Here is an 18,082-nt window from a genome sequence, read left to right as displayed (position 1 = left end):
GAGAACTTTATATGTAGCCAAAGGTGAGAAAGAATGTTGTACAAAGTTTGAAAACGAACGCTTTGCTACGGAATTATAAATAAATGTTGTACGTATCGTATGATGATAATTTCATGTTGTTAATAGTTGGAATAATCAAAAATGATTTAGTATTAATTCCTTTAATTCCTTGTTTCGAAAAGTCGTCCTTGTATTCGGTTACAAGCTTGACATCGATGAACAATGAAATTTTATAGGTGCACTGTTTGTTGTGTTTATAAGTCTGTAAAATAGTATTTATTGCCTCGGTATAATATTTTTCTCTTACTTTTGCCTATAGATTAAGTCCGCGCAGTTTGTCGGCAAAAATCCAGGACACTCTGTGCGATTTCCTTGTAAATACAAGGAATAAAAGGAAAATTACAAAAAACATGAAGATAGATTGAAATAATTCTGATCATTTTTAAAAAGTTAAAGTTACTAACTCTGGGAAAGAAAACTTTGGCTTCATAATTGCTACAAATGTGCATTAAGGCCTTGGGAACAATTTATTAAAAGTAAGAAGTGTGAGATTAAATTTAATTTACCCGGTAATATTTTCAAATGAATGTCACAGCCAACATAGAGCATATCAGGAGGTAATAAAGAGAGGTCCTTACTCCAGACGGGTAAAATTTGTACCCGTATCAAAGTTTCAAGTAACGATTGAAAGTTAAACAACATTCGTTTAACAATTGGTTACTCGTTGAATAATAATTAAAACACGAATTATAGAACGAAACACACATATTTCTCGGTGAAAGGATGAAAATTTAACTGCCCGATCATGAATCGATCGCTACAGGTTGCTTTTGTTCGCCATCTTTTATTCGAATCAAATATTGCCAATCTCTGTTTTATACACGTTTAATTATTTAATCGCATTCAAAGCTTATACCAGAATTACCATCGAAGGTAAAATTACTCCGATAAATTACTTCTTAATGACGAACAAAAGAACTTAGACGGTTAGATATTAAACAATATGTAGCGATCTTGAGAATAGAAAACAGACCCATAAGAATTTGGTATCAGAGCTTTAAAGTACCTTTAAAAGAGAATTTGATCGATCGATTAACAATAAAGACAATAGTATATCGAACAAATTGTAGGTTCACCGTGTATAACAACCGACAAATGTTACAATGTATAAATATTATTTTCATTATTTTAATTCTATCAAGAACCCAAGTAGCATTGTATTTGAGGCAATATTTCCTCTCAACTCGCACAATGGCAGATGATACTAAAAAATTGACAAGAATGATTAAAAACGCTCGTACGTTGTTAAACAAACAGTTACACCGAACGGTCGTAGAATTGGTGAATAGGAGAATTGTTTCAATACGTTTTCTTCCGTTAATTAATTTTTCTACATGTTTGTATTCCATTTTTATTGGTAAACTTCGAATACAACGTGTAACGCCATATTTTACTCTACGTCGTTATTCACAAGAGTTAAATTCCGGAATACAAGCTTTGCATCGTACTTATCGATTTCAGCCCTTCGAAGTAATTTCTGTACATGAAATTAAAAAATTAACAATTATTTACGCGAAATGTCCGATCCGCAGCTGTGTCGAATTACCAAAGTGGAATGACAATTTATTCCTATCTACATACGTCGATTGAAATCCTATTTCGGATCATTATTCAATTATGCAAATGTTTGGAATATTTATCTTACGAGACTTCCGACTGGTTCAGCGAAACGAATATATCTTTTATTAGATTTCCCGGATATTCGAATGCCATTTTATTCGAGACAATTATTTTCGATCGTTTCGTTTAAATTATCGGTCGGATTAATATTCATCACTCGCGTGAGAAATGAATCCTCGAGCCTGTTATTTCGTGAGATCGTTTCGGTGACAAGTTCCAACGCATCTCGTTTCGAAAGATAGTCAGCTGTTGAGTCATCGCTCGCGTAATTTTATCGCGAGATGTCGTCGAACACAGATCGATCGAAAAGTTCGCTGACAAAGTAAACCGTACGTAACAGAGAGGTCGGTAACTCGACGACCTTGAGCAGACAGTTCCTGACGAATCGAACAGAATGAAACACGCGTTTCGTAAGTCACCTTGAACCAAAGAGGTAAAGACCTTCGACGACAACACCACCTTGAAAGCGCGGCGGCTCGTTAATATGAACAGGTATGGGACGCTGAAGTCCCGGCGGTTCTCGAACTTGTTCCAATAAGAAAAATAAAATTCACGACGCTAGAGGGAATCCCAACGGACTGGAATGCAGTTCGTCCGACTGCGACACTTTGTTTAGAGTACTCTACTTTGTAAAACGTATCTGATTTCGCGTCCCGCGTTCCCGACGAATCCTTCTAATTGCCACGCTGGAATTAACAACAGTGGTCGATTATAATTTATCACGTTCCCTTGACTCGTCGCGGAAGATACATCTTCGTTGTCTTAGAATCTTCGTTGCTTTTAAGAGAACAAATACGTGTAAGAGAATATTACTTTTCCGAAAGAATAAATACCATTAACGATTAGTTTCTTCCGATAGTCACTTTTACTTTTCATAATTATCTGAATTTTTCCAGTCGTGATAACCGATTTCGATTACCGTGGTCTCGTAACGGACAAAATTACTCATACATCGTAAATATAATTTTGCACGAAAATATTTGTAAAAGCTGTGTGTTTTTTCAAAAGCAGTGCAACGTTTCGCCAGCGTTACAGTTAGCTACGTCAGGTGGCTAATGATTTATGGTTATTAGCTGTTTAAGGTACTACTGTTTGCGTCAAGGATCATTACTCTTGATTAGAAATTTTTAATCGTCCAGCTGGCGGATTAATTGACGCAGAGATCGAGACCGTGAAATTCTCACGTATGTATCTCGACATTTTTAATTGCACCACTTACCTGGAAGTAATTTAATCTTGGAAACGGGTAGAATAATAGGAGTTCGTAGTCACCGGGGCTCAGGGGAGATATCAAAGAGGAACGAGAAGCATAATTAGGAAACAGAGCAGTATTAGAACTATGAAATAGTGGGAAACGGAACAAACTCAGGACGGTGGCAGCGAACATTTGTATATCTGACGGAAATGTAAACGACGTGTACATGTGAATACACTTTTCGTCTGTCGTGCACGAACGACGAGTTTAAAATCGGTATCGATGTAGTTCGAGATGTGGAGGTTAGTTTCGAACGAAGAGTACGTCTGAATGAAGTCGAGGTGCAAAAAACCTCGCGTGACTCCCTCGAGATTGTCAGCGACTTAGCATATTGCAGAAAAAAAGAAAAAAAAGGAAAAAAAGTAGTCTGGAATTAAGGGGGATGCGATACCACGCGTAAATAGAATACGAAAAGCATCGCGTCATTTTACGAAGACGAACAAATTTCATTCTTTTCCAATGAATAGTCACAATTATTCGCAAATATTTCTTTTTGAATTTTTGTTCCGGTAAATTGTATTCGAATACAATACGTACAAGTAAACAGTAAAAATATTAATTAAAAGCGGTGATAACCGAAATAAATGTATGGCATTTGAATCGTGCGATATCAGATTCATTCGTGAATAATTTTGTATTCCTATTTAAACAATTCTGTTCGAATACAGTACGTACGAATAATATGGTAAAAATATGAAACATCTTCAACGATAATAAAATTAAATTTATAGCGTTTCAATCGTGTTGTACTGGATCACTTCGCAAGTCTTTTTGTATTTTTATTCGAGTGAATTCCACTCGAATATAATACGAAAGAATAAGAGGGTAAAAATATGAATTATCCACACGGGGAACTAAAATAAATTCGTGGCACTTGAATCGTGTCGGATCGTTTCACGAAACCTTTCCTATTTTTACGTAAGTAAATTCTGTTCGAGTATACGTGCAAACAACACGGTAAAAATATCAATTATCCTCGGTGACGATCGAAATTATAGCATTCCTATCGATCGATATACGGTGAACTCGAAACAAATGTAGAAAGAAGAAAACTGGACAGAAACGATCCAATTTGTTAGCGGTGCGCCATTGTACAGAGCATCGTACAAGACTGAGAACATTTTCTCGAACAACTTATCCGGCCTTTCTTTATCCACGATTAATTTTTAAACGCTTCTCTCGTTTCACATTTGCCCGACCTTAACTGCATTCATTTTAACCGAGTGTCTCCGCGACAAAGAAACACTGCCACGAACCCCAGCTACGAGTGTACAAACGACCGACACGCCGAGCTAAATCTCGTTCCGCTGTTAGCCCCTTTCCTTTGGCTGTTTTGGCGCTAATCGAGGTAGACCCCGGTCGCCTAGCGTTATACAGGACGGAATTGAGGGCAAAGGGCGAGCAAGCAAGGGCAAGCGAAGCTACGGCCGGCAGGTTCGGTGGAGGAAGACGACGACCAATGTTGGTCCCTAAAGTATATTTGCATTTGCATTCTGTAATTAAACTACGTCCGTTCGGTGGATGCTCGTTCTTATAGGAGTTCGTTCGTCGAAGAAGAGCAATTGCTCGGAATCCCTAAATAGCTCAGCTCTGAGCTCGGTCACGTGACCGAGTAACAATGAAACGAAAGCACGATACGGCCGCGAGGTAACCAGGTGATTAATCGTTTCGGACGAACGACCGTTTCGCGAGCTTCATTAAGTAATTAAATTCCCACCCCCCACCCCCCTCCCCCCTTGTGGGAGCTAATGTTTCGATCGAGTCCACCGGATTAGAACACCGATGCCTTTCTCGGCACGGTGCACGTGCGGACGATTTTCGAAAACTAACGGACCTCTTCGGGCGAAAAACACAATCGTCTAAAAGTCTCTCGTTTTTTTCTTTTTTTTTTGACGAAATAATTTCGCTTTGCGTTACAAAAACGATTGGATAGGAAAAAGGAAGCGATTGAAGTAACAGGCAGAAGTCTGTGTGTTCCTGAAGAACGATAGTAATGATAGTCGATTTCGACAGGTGTATGAACAATGTATTAATTAAACGACCGAGGTGATCGAAATTTTATACTGTACGTTTCAACGTTTTCATTTGTACGAATTATTTACATATTGTAACGCGCATATGTAAACATGATCAGCAGTTAGAAGTACAAGAGTTTTATAGATCGATAAAATTGTAATATGTACGATTATGTACTATAACGTTGTTCCGTGTTTATTTTATGCGTACAAATATTTGTACAAGGTACTTGTTAACGACATTTGCGAATTGTATTTCCAATAATGAACGATACAAATTTGGAGATATTTCAAGTGTTCTTTAATTGGACGACTCTTTAACGCTTCTGCAAACACTTCCTTGGGTTGTATACTTTATTGATAAAGTAGTAAATAGAAACTTGAGATTATGTTCGAAACATTTGCCAGTATCTTGAAAATTTTCATCCGCAAAATTTACGTTTAACGTTACACAATTGTCTTATTCTTAATTCAGTAGAGGCAACAGTGACAGCAATAGTAATTTTGGTAAATATTCACTTTAGGTAGCCCCGATGACCTTGACCTTGGTATAGATTTTCAATAATACACCTGAAAAACCTACAATGGGTTTTAGTCACTGCTTATTACTGTTTAAGAAGTTATTATTTATCAAAAATGGAATTCAAAGGGATATCTATTGTGCGATAAAATTTATATATCATGTCGTTTTACATGATTATTGTTTAATGAATAATTTTGAAGGTAGGAAGGAGTACCTACTCGCAACATGATGTTCGAAGTAACAACACTGGACGAGCAGTAAACGACAAAGCGGTTTATCTGACCACGATTTATGGTATAATCGTGGTTCGTCTATTGTTTGTATTAACACATCATACTGATCGGTGATTAATATGTACGACAGGTATACATAGGTTACTACGGATGTACACGTATAAGCAGAGCCGAGATACTTCCTTGGAGATTTTTCTATGTTTAGTAACTAATAATTTTATTCCAGTATGGAATAAAAATCGTCACCTAAAATGTCTTGAACATTACCTCGAAGAATGTTCTTGATAATTCATATCGAAATAAAGACGATTGCAATTGTCTTCCGTAAAGTAAATATTTATCATAATTTTTTAGCTACTACCAAAGAAAAGTATCTGTACTCTACGTAGAATAAGTATTCTTTCAGTTTTTTCAATCATTTTCGTTATCTGGTACCATTTTTTTTTATTGTTGTAACTTTGTGGAATGATTATGAAACGTTGCGAATGTTTTAGAAATATTTGTCAACGTGTCCATCGGGCATACTTTTCGTGTATTAATTTTCAAAAGTATCGATCTAATGATATCTTCTTTTCGCTATAACCGAGAATGATAATTCTGTGAATTATGAAAATAATTTTAACCTCGTAGAACCCCTGAATAGGATTTAGACCTATCTCTCGGACAGATCTAGACAATTAGTATTCTGCGTGTATCTGTACACGTTTTCCTTGAATATCGTGTACTTGATAAAAAAATTCAAAAATTTATACGTTCGCGTTATACAACACTTTAGTATCGTTGCTACACCAGTTGTTTATTAAGGTGTATATTTCATTGTGATTCTAGAATCTTTTATTTTAAATTTGAATACAAATGCAACGTAAACGTAAAACGTTAATCGGTTTGCGATAAGATTATATTAATTATCAATAATAGAACGAAATATCCTAGGAAAAAATTGTTTAAATGAAAGAGATAAGTATTAACACGTTCTTTGTCCGCACTTGGCACCGTGAATATCACTCGAACGTCCAGACAGAGGACAAAATTTGCATAGCAATAAAGCATTTCTATTTCCTTTCCTACGTGCTGTGCATCATAGACTCTGTGATACGCGTTTTCTTAGAATTTTCTCGATTCAGCGTGTAATTGATCATGTTGAGATTAGCAGATTATCTTTGTAATTTTTTAAACGATGCTACATACATTGTTGCGTAATTTTGAAATGTATAGAGACTAGTCATAACTATGTACGAATTATCGTACACAAAGTTCTTCGTGTATCTGTATAAAACGACTGCCCACAATTAACTCGACAACGAATAATACTTGGTTTCTATCTCCGTAGAATGTGATCGTCCAAATTGGCTAATATTAAATATTTATCGGGAGATAATTCTCAATCGACTGTAATCTTTAAAAACAAATGTCCAATTTCACTTGTACTAGATATTTATTAATAGATAATTCTCGATCTATTGTAATCTTTAAAAATAAATGTCCAATTACACTTGTATTAGATATTTATTAATAGATCATTCTCGATCGATTGTAATCTTTAAAAACAAATCTCCAGTTGCACTTAGACTAGATATTTATCGTTAAATAATTCTCGATCGACGGTAATCTTCAAAAACAAGCCTGCAATTGAACTTGTATCGGACAGTTATTGGACTTTTAAAAATAAGTGTTCAATTGCACTCGTTCTAATCGCTGCCGCACTAGGTAGATCATTTTTCAAAGTAAGTGTCCAATTGCACTTCGTCTGTATTTTGTTCGATCGAGTCACATCCCCACTTTCATCGAACTTTGAGGAAACTTTTTCCATCGATTTCGATGACGCTCGAGAATTCTCGAACTCATCGTTCCTTAAGACCCTGCCTGCCACGCACCGTGAACGCGTACCAATGGTAACTTGAACAACGAAACAGTAAACGTTCCCTTCGAATTCAATTAAACTTTGACGAGTAGTGAATGCCGAGTTATTAAATATTCATCGTATTTGTCTACCGAAAACACGCCGAGGAATTTATGAAATTCATCGCGCCATAACTCCTTCCGTTGACACAAGCTCGAAGAATTCCTCGAATCCGCGTAAACTTTCAACGAGGCGCTAAATACGATAAAACTGTCGGGTGCAGCGATCGTTGGACAAATTGCAGCCGCACTTCAGCAAATTCACGGTATGCACGGTTCAAATAATGAACGGCTTACGCAAATGGCGAAAGTAAGAGGAAAAACTTCGCCTTGAAGCGCGCAACTGGTTCGACCTTTGGGGTCGAATTATTTCCAAGAACCATCAAATGTTAGCGTGACGACAGAATCGAACTTTGTGCGTATCGAATGTGAAACTATTGAAAAGCTGCGGTGATACAATGCAGGCGGTATGTCCCTTTCGATATTCTTTGTTAAATTTTAATACGACAATCGAACAACAGAGCCAACCTATATCCCTGATTCTATCGAAGATAGAAAGGAATTGAGGGAAGTTTTGCATAGTTTGACTAATATCTCATCTTAGAGTACGATTGTTTTAGAAGTGCATCGGTGCAGTCGCAAAGTACAATTGTATATGTTTTTTAAATGGAATTTTACGATTTTTCACGTCAATAAAAAACTATTGGGTTACAATGTCTAAAAAATTAAAAGTTTTCAAGATATTTCACTAATTTTTTTAAACATTTACAACAAATGCTTAATTATGTTCTAAACATTTTCTTGCACGTTTCTTTTACATTTTTCATTAGATTATTCAATTGTTCAGCCCTCGCATTTAAACTGTTCCTTTTAATTCGTTTTTTCATATCATCTATTGAAACAAAGGCTGCAAATATATTGTATTTTTTAATTGTATAACTATTGATTAATCGAATAGAATTTGAAATATCTCACAAAGTATTAATTTTCTCGACACGGTACTCTAACATTTTTTTATTCGTATGGTACGAGGAATCAATTTGTACAAAAAATGACGTTACACTATAATAGAGTTTGTTTAACGATGAACAATTTTTGTTTACAATTTCTTTCGTTCGGGTCAATTACTAGATACCCTGTATGAATATTGATACATGTAAATATATCGTATATAAACGTTACAACATTCCTGTATTTATTGCTATGTACATTCATGGATTATACCCTTTCCAATTTTCTTTATCGAATATTTATACCTACAATCGTAATACAGTGAATTGTTCGAATCGACGAAAGATTTATGGAATTATTTTATTCGCGTATCAATTCTCTATTTTCGTTAAATATTGGTTCTTTTATCGTTCCAACTTATCGATAGTCAAAATTTCGTAACATTTTTTCATCGAATTATCAAAAGTTTTTCAAAGAATGTCACGAGGAACACCCGACTTATCGATATATTTAAAACCGATTCTCTGGCTTATCACTGAATACAGAGATCACATTTGTCATTGATAGAAACAAGCGTTTTTACGAAGAACGAGTATCGAACATTGATCGCGTATAATACCATGTATAATAATTTGAAACAATCTCTTAATACGATCGTATTTATCGAGGACTGATAACCTCGATGGATGCGATCGTTTCCGTCAATAACTTTTCTACGAGCATTGAAATAATTATGTCTCAATGTCAGCCACGCTTTCTTATGCACAATCGATGCACTCGTAAGTGCATATTTTCGTACACGTATTACCTCTTAGATGTGTATTTCTAGCACAAACATCGAGGCTCAATGTCGCCCACGTTTTCGTTTGCATTCCAAAGTACAAGGGCGTTGAAAAACCCGATTTTTTCGAGTTACTAGACCGTAACGGTATAAAATTAAAATTAACACTATACCGTACGATAAACATGCAAGATGAGATCAGACGCTGTCATTGACTGTACGGTGTTCGCTCGAGCGATAAATCCTTTTCCGTTGTTTCATTTCCAATCTAATTGATTTTTTACTTCGAAGGCGATAGACTTTAAAGCTCTCGATCGGAGATACTTCGTTAACGATTCTCCGAGCGTGTCAACGATTGTGAAAACAATTCGCCCCAAAACTTGTCCGTTGTCTATACGTAAAGTATCTCGCGAATTCTGCCGGAAAAAGTTCTCGAGAACACCTAATTCAAGTTTCACAAACTTGCCAGAACTGTTCACCGGTTCGGGAATTGGTAAAATTTCAAAACGAACGGCCCAATGAAAATCACAAACGAACTTTTGCGACATTGCCTTCTCTATCTACAGCTTACTCTTTCAGAGGGAACACCAGCGTCCCGATTTCGAGAAATCGATATTTCTTCTCTCGAATTTTCGTGAGATCTAAGATTTGAAGTGTATCGTTCAAAATTTTTGAACAAAGTTCGACCTCTGAACGAAGATTAAATTTTTGCCACGATTCAATGCTAAAGAAACATAATTATTAAATTTTCACGCGTCTCTCTCTCGAAACAGATTTTCAAACTGGTGAATAACTTTCTCCGAAAACGATCGATCCGATTAACTTGAAGTTCGAACCGTATGAACCGAACGAAACAACCTACAACCTTTGGACCTTTATTCGATTCGACAGTTATATTCTTATCGGTTTATTTTGAAATATTTCGTTCCATAACTCAAGTTGTAATTTTTATTCAATGAGTAACCTATAAAACCTTGAAAAATATTGCCCGTCCAACTACAGAAATCGATAAGCGTGAGCACAAGAATGTTCGTATTTCTTATATACAATAACACTTTCTACGAAGGACTTTTTACAAAGAATAACACTTCTTTTGAGAGTTCCCCCATAAGAATCGCGGAATAATAGAAAAGGACAACCACGATTTCGCTACCCGTGTAATTTGTTACAATTTCGACCGATACGTTCGCCACTGCAGGGAAAATATATTTTTATATATAATAAGACTTCTTATGAAGAACTTTTCAGAAATAATAACACCTTTTTTAAGAGTTCTCTCTTAAGGATCATGGAATAATAGAAAAGGACAACCACGATTTCGCTACCCGTGTAATTCGTTACAATTTCGACCGATACGTTCGCCACTGCAGGGAAAATATATTCTTATATATAATAACACTTTCTACGAAGGACTTTTTACAAAGAATAACCCTTCTTTTAAGAGTTCCCCCATAAGAATCGTGGAATAATAAAAAAGGACAACCGCGATTTCGCCGCCCGTGTATTACCATTCGTTACAATTTCGATACGTTCACCGCGGCACGAGGGAAAACGGAGTCTACCGATTTTCCAGGGATATCACGGGCGGGAAAGAGTCGACCACAGGGGACCAAGGGGGTGGATCCTTAGCAGACGCAATAAAAATAGAAGTGTCACGTATACAGGGGGAAGGAAGGCGAGACGAGGGTGAAAGGAGGATCGGTCCGCTTCACGGTGCAGCCTACAGGGCCGCGGTGTAAAATGAGAAATGCATGAGAGAGCCAGAACGGTAGAAGAGACTTACCGTCATGGGAGTCGTAGAGGTAGATGATTTTCTTCCAGCCGTAGTATCGCACCGTGTCGATGATGGCGCGATGATAATCCGGGCGCATGCTTATGGCGTAATCCAAGAGACCGGAGGACGGCGTCAGTACCTGGACAGGAGACGAACACGTACATACGTAGGTACGTAGACACCTTGGGAGCTTCGACTTTTAGATTTTATTCGGTTGCTCGTCCCTTCCCAAACCCTTGATGGTGGCAATTCCCCGAAATCTAGTCGCTCGAGGAAACGTTAAGTCGCGTACCCTCTTTTTCTCTCTACCTTTCTCTGTGCCCGATTCCACGAGAACACCACCGAAGAAATGCAATCGTAAATATTTATGATATTCGCACGAATGACAACCCCGTTCGAAAGCTTCGCGCGATACGCGCGATATTGGACCGTTCTCTAAATTTCCCTCTTCGGTGTACCAATACGACGCGTCGCAATCTAAGTGAATTACCGTTTCGTTTCGATGCACGGCCTCCGTTCGGTGTTCTCGAGTCGCGATACGCGCTCGGTGAATTTTTCGGCAACCGAGGCGACGTGTTTCGAAAACAGTGCCAGGGAAATTTACAAGCATATCCCACGGATCGAATACGAGAAACGAGTCCTCGCGTGTACGTACAACAGACTTCTTGTTCACGCGATACGGGGAGGGGATTTAAATTTCAACGCGTTCACATCGGGGAAAGTGTGTCATCCATCGGACGAGAAACGTCGCGGCTGCGGTCCTACCAATTGCGCGGCCTGGATCGGTGTTTCGCGAACACTTTGTACTTTTACGGGGTTAACTCGATCGAAGGAAACTTTTTGCCGTTCTTCTCCGTCGATCCCGCTCGTTTCGAAACTCTCCGCACGCTTCTCGCTGATAAATTTCCGAATTTCAAAATTTCAGCTACCCCCGGTTCACCGAATGTTCGCAGTCAACGTCAAAGTTTCACCGAAATCCCGATCGATCGATTTGTACGAGCCGGTCGACGAATAAGGCGCGTTTATGCGGGAAAATTGCGCCCGAATACAATTTACCCGGACACAAAGTCTCGCGCGTGAAAATCGAATTTCGTGTTTTCGATTTATCTTCGAACGCGGAGTCATCGCCCGATCGATCGTGCGCGCTTCGAGACTCCCGTCGCGTTCGCGTAGCTTATGAATTTCCGAATTTGAAAATTCTTCTCGTTGTTGTCCGCTGGATCTCCGCGGGCGGGGTAAGAATCTCGTCGAGATCGTAAATTTATCATTTTTTTTCGCGAAACTGCTCCACCAAGGCGCCTCGAGAAACAAATTCCAGAGTTCAACATCTTACGGGCGAGTAATATAATAAGAGAAAGACTAACCCCTCGCGACGTACCGTAGAGAAAATAACCTCGTGACGCCGGAGGTCTCGTGGAAATTGAAAAAGATTTCCCTTTTATAAATGGTCGGTCCCGACCACCCCGCGTAATTGACCAACGGGGGAGGAAAAAAAAAAAAGAAGAAAAAAGAAACGTGGAAGAGGGGAGGCTTCGAATCAGCATTACCGCGCGATTAGCATTTAAACGAGACCGAACGTTCGTTACGCGCTCGCGGCGTATCCGCGCGCGTACTTACGGGTAACGCGTACACCGAAACACAGCGAGGTAAAAACGCACACTTACGTACCGCGGACGGAATATACGGTCGCGCCATTCATCCAATATGGACGTACGATATCAGTTTTGCAAGTGGTAGCCGGTGCCCGATAAATGCGCCACCGTTCCAATTCGACGCTGCGAATAAATTTTCGCTCGGTCCGATTCATTTCGAAATTCAAATTGTAATATGTTTGTACACACCCCATACATATTTATGTATTTATGGGATTCGGTGACCGGTGGTGGTGGGTGCGGTGGCACGGGTAGGAGAGGGTTAACGGCGATTGCGTTACGGCGTCGCGCAACCAGCCGTCCTCCGCGCTAATTATCAAGCCAGCCTCCGCGAAGCTATCGATTTCGGTCGTGACTTTTACCCGAACACACCGCCGCTACCGTCAACAGGAAAGTAACGAGGAAAATAAAAACGAAAGTAGAACTGGTTTGACCGGTGGCCGGTTCGTCGCGAGGATAAATATCGAGGAAAGAACGATAGTCACCGATTCGACGAAAGATCGGTGTCAGCGGGGAAAAGTCCCAATGACGTCTGTCTCGGATGCATTAACGTTGCGTTCCAAATAGCGAGGGACGAATTACCATTGACTTTTATTTTTCTTTTTTTTTACAATCAATTCAAAAGCGTTGGTGTTAGCGATCAATGTAGGTGTAACCTTCAAAGTTACAGTTGTACGTAGCGTATTTTGGTATTGGTTTAAATTATGTGATCAATCTACTCGCCAGATGCAATGGAGTGAATTTTTTTCATCGAAATTGTACGTCACAAGGAGAAAAAGTTTAATTTTTTAAATTTGACGAACAGACAAAGTACCATTGACTTTTATTTTAATTTTTTTTACGATCGATTCTTCTAAGGGAATTGTAAGCAAAAGCGTTGGTGTTAGCGATTAATATAGGTGTAACCTTAAAAGTTACAGTTGTACGTAGCGTATTTTGGTATTGGTTTAAATTGTGTGATCAATCTACTCGCCAGATGCAATGGAGTGAATTTTTTTCATCGAAATTGTACGTCACAAGTAGAAAAAGTTTAATTTTTTAAATTTGACGAACACCTGGATGTCGGTCAAGGCAGGTCACGTTGTACATTGACAATACGACGTTTAATCGTTTATAGCTTAAAAATTGTATACCACTGTTACTTAGAATATTTTGCAATCAATTCCTCCAAGGGAATTATAAGCAGAAGCGTTGGCGTTAGCGATTAATATGATTGTAACCTTAAAATTACAGTTGCACATAGTGTACGTTGGTATTGGTTTAAATTATGTGATAAATCTACTCGCCAGATGCAACGGAGTGAATTTTTTTCATCGAAATTGCGCGTCATAAGGAGAAAAAGTTTAATTTTTTAAATCTGACGAACAGCTGGATGTCGGTTGAGGCAGGTTACATCGTAAATTGGCAATGCGACGTTCGATCGTTTACAGTTTAAATATTGTATACCAGAACCATTGAAAAGTGGCATAATTTCCTACTGGCGAGACTTGGTTTCACTTTGTGTTACCTCGATCTGGGTACAATGATATCGAAACGCAGTGACTCGAATCACTTTCACAATCACGGTCACGGTTATTCGGGAACGAACGATTGTTCAGCAAGAAATAACGAATAACCATCTACGGTTAGTTTTAATCGCAGGGGATGTTCTATCGCGGTATCTTATTCGATTATGCGCAAACTATTTGTACTTTTCATGCGCATTCCGTCTTATGTACTATGATTATGTAATTGCGATCAGAACGCGATCAACTGACTGTTCAAGGTCACCGAGGTATCATCCCCACCATAGATTTACTTTCACCACTCGAGTCTTTTCTCTACGCCTAAAGTCTACATATTTCTCGAACCGAAGATTAGGTTGATGTGACGTTAAAGTAGGCCTTCGACTATTGCATAAGAAGCTCGCTCGTTGTGTTGCGTTTCGTTGACAAGTTGAAGAGACGGTCACTTAGCAACGAGTGAAATTGTAGATAACTGGGGTAATAGTGACCACAGCTAGCGAAGACGTAAATGGAGCTCCTCGGTGGATCGATTACCTCGATTATCGTACGAATCTCGAACATTGCAGGAATATTCAACCTCCTTTTCGTGCAATAATCGAGGTTCTATTCTAACGAACTCGATGAAAATGGCTTCCATCGGTTAGTTGAATTTGACCTAATTGTAGACACGTAACTAACCACTATTAGTAAGAGGACCTATTGTTCTCTGACAAAATGATAGACGATACTTAATCGCAAAAATCACAACTGTTAGAATTTTGCAACAAAAGGAACCCTATATCGATGATACGTCGATCACAGATTTCTGTAAACGATAGATTAATAATTGTACTTTAACGATTCTAAGAATACGATCAGTCTATTATCCAAATTTTTCCGATCTCGTCGATATTTACGAATCATTGCTGTAGCGTTCATCGAAACGGTGATTCCAAAGATGAAAATTATTAAAATTGAATTTATAAGGGGCAATCGTTCGGAATATTAGTTTCGCAAAGAATAAACTTAACGTCGATTATTTCGTCATCGACACGACGAGCCCGAAGATCGAATCTTTTTCCGCTCATTTGTAGTTTCAGAAATGAAACTTTAACAAAACGAATACGAAGATCGAAGAATTAATCCTGAATAATTCGAGTAGCTGAAGAAACTATCCGAAACATTTTACGGGAAAAATAATAAACGCATCGCGAACGACGGGAATCGAATTTCGTTCACGTTCGTTGAGAAAAAGGTATTCAGTGTTCTTCCGAATGAAAAGAGAAAGCGTTTAGGTATACAGTACTGTGGAAAGTCGTTGACGTTAACTTGCTACTTTACGGTGACGCAGGTGTGCGTTGGAGAGACGATGAAAATAATCGTCGAAGGCCGAGAAGTGTAAAAAAAAAAAGGAGGAGATCTATAATGGCCGGGACGAAAATAAACGCTGTTTTCCCTCGAACGATAATATAAGTTTTTATTTAGCTGCGCGGGAAAGTGTGCTATTTACCTTCTCGGGGAACCAGGGCGTCACGAAAGGCATCTGGAACGTGTTGCTGTAAGAATGAAGGGTGTCGAACGAATCCGGACTCACGGCGCCCAGCATCGAATACACCCCCCTGCTGAATTGATCGCAGACTGCAACAAACAAACAATTCGAATCTTTAGATATCGTCTCGCGAGATGGGTGAATCGCGGTCTGTGAATCGATCAAACGCACGGCGAACTCGCTGAAATTGGGAGTCGCACAGTTTTCCGAGATTCTGGTTATTTAAAGAGGTGATCGAGCCTCAAAATATTCGAAAAGCCCGTTTTCGCGATAGTTTCAATAGCTTCGAGTTTTTTTGCCTACTCTGAACTTCGATTTATTGAAAAATGATAGAAAGTAACGAAATACAACCCTCTTGCGGATCTCATGGAGTATCTACGTAGATACGACCATTCCTTTCGACATTTCGTTCACCTCTAGCAGAAATCAAATATCAATGGAAATTTTCTAGTTAAATATTTTACAGCTATACCGCGTTAAGTTGTTAATTTATGTCAAGTTTAAGCTGTTGTAATTAAAAATAAATTACAAAATTTTTCTAAACGCGAATGCAATTTCCTTAGAATTATTTCCAAACATTTCGTACGTACATTTGTGAAATATTATTTAAAATGTGTCGGGAGCAGAATTTCAAAAAATGTTTGCAAAAAAAGAGAAAAAGTATTGATGTTGGAGAAAGTGAAGAAATTTCAATTTTTCTTAATTTTTTTCTCTACATCCTACTTCTAACACGCGGAAAATATAGCTTTACGAATTATAAATTTATAAATTTTTTGTAGGTTCTCCGAGCGCTTGAAATCGTGTTCACTGTAAAGAAAAACAACACGTTTACGTAATTGAACGTAATCCTCGTAATTATTAATATTTGTTAATGAAATGGTAAAAAAACATTCGGGAATATCGAACAGTAGACTCTGTCAATTTTAAACGTTTTCAGTTCTTAATTTTTTGAAAATGTCAGGTTAAAGAGGGTTCGTTTCTTTTTTTAATTTTGAGGTTTGACTGTTCCCTTGAAAACATAACGTTCAATCTAGGATTAGATGTATTCGAATAATAACAAAATACTACTGTAAATTATTTATTTATTTAATACTAGTCGATCCATCCATCGCCATTCGTTGGAAAAACTGGCACATTTGTAATTAGTTCACCTCGTAGGAATACTTGTTGGGAAATTAAAGGTAAGTATAGTTGTGGAAAGTTCCTTGCACCTTAAGTTTTGAACTGAGTTACCCAACAGTGAAAGTATTAATTAATTTATTTGGATCCATCTGTGTTAGACAGATAGGAAAATTACCGTAAGAATACAGAGGATAAGAATAAATGTAATCAAAGGGGAAACATTATACTTCTTTAACGCCAAATGTTAATAAAAATTCATGTTTCGTTTCTAGCTACTCCGATACATCCTGAACCATATTATGAAATAAATGATTTGTCTTTGCTGGTGGTAAAATTCGTAGAATATAAAAGTACGAAATCGAGAACAAGTATATTACTATTTTTCGATGAAATATAGTTGAAAAATAAAAAGACGCGTATGGTACCGATGTGTAATATTTGGTTTCCATAAGTTATCGTAAAATATTATTATTATTATTCTAAATGCTCTCAATCTTCGACAATCGAACTACCAACGCGAATTTCGCGAAAATCACGTGTAAAATCCGACTGGTCACGGCGTTATTTCACGTGTAATTTCATTCGCATCCGCGTCCTTTCATAACGGTGTAATATCCATTTAAAAGTGTCAAAGCATAGCCAGAAGTCCAATAACTCTGTTTTTCGTTGTGGCGTAACGAACAAAATGAAAGGAATTTCATTAAGTGTACCGTTATCAATATACTTTCGCGTCGATATCCATCGATGCTTTTTCCTTGATATTGATAACCCGATGGAGAACAATGGTGTCTACGTTCATCTGATACTCGACAATTTTTATTTTTTATTATTACGATCAGAACAAGTGTAATTGGTATTAAGATTGCTGTGTCTCACACGGATGTGAAACAATCGTTTTTGGATACATTTTTGGAAACCATAGTAATTGCATACTCTTTGTTTATCTGCATAGAATATACATATATGTATACTTTGGTTATAAATAAATATTTTCCGTTTATCTTCATAATGGTTTTTATTAACGGTATTTATATAGTCCTTTCCGCTATGTTTCCAAACAAATATTGTTTTTACTTTTTAGAATATTATTGTAGAAGAGGCTCGTGTTACAATTGATTTGTAAGTAGTCAATTTGTCAACAGTCTAATATTGCTCCCACTTATT

The 18,082-nt window shown here is 37.8% G+C and overlaps 1 protein-coding gene across 2 annotated transcripts in view; it reads right to left on the bottom strand.

Moving 5' to 3' along the window:
- Glurib (Glutamate receptor IB) overlaps window positions 1-18,082 on the bottom strand; it is a 467,146-nt gene that overhangs the window by 120,242 nt on the left and 328,822 nt on the right. For both annotated transcript variants that reach the window (XM_076313858.1, XM_076313859.1), the window contains exons 3-4: window positions 15,758-15,885; window positions 11,121-11,250 (exon numbers count right to left, since the gene is read on the bottom strand). In XM_076313858.1, the coding sequence (XP_076169973.1) occupies window positions 11,121-11,250; window positions 15,758-15,885 (258 nt within the window). The remainder of the gene's footprint in view (window positions 1-11,120; window positions 11,251-15,757; window positions 15,886-18,082) is intronic.

This window comes from Ptiloglossa arizonensis, chromosome 6, assembly GCF_051014685.1.
Source record: "Ptiloglossa arizonensis isolate GNS036 chromosome 6, iyPtiAriz1_principal, whole genome shotgun sequence".
NCBI lineage: Eukaryota > Metazoa > Arthropoda > Insecta > Hymenoptera > Colletidae > Ptiloglossa > Ptiloglossa arizonensis.
The sequence above is the reverse complement of the archived record's forward strand: the minus strand, read 5'-3'. Positions and strand labels throughout refer to the sequence as shown.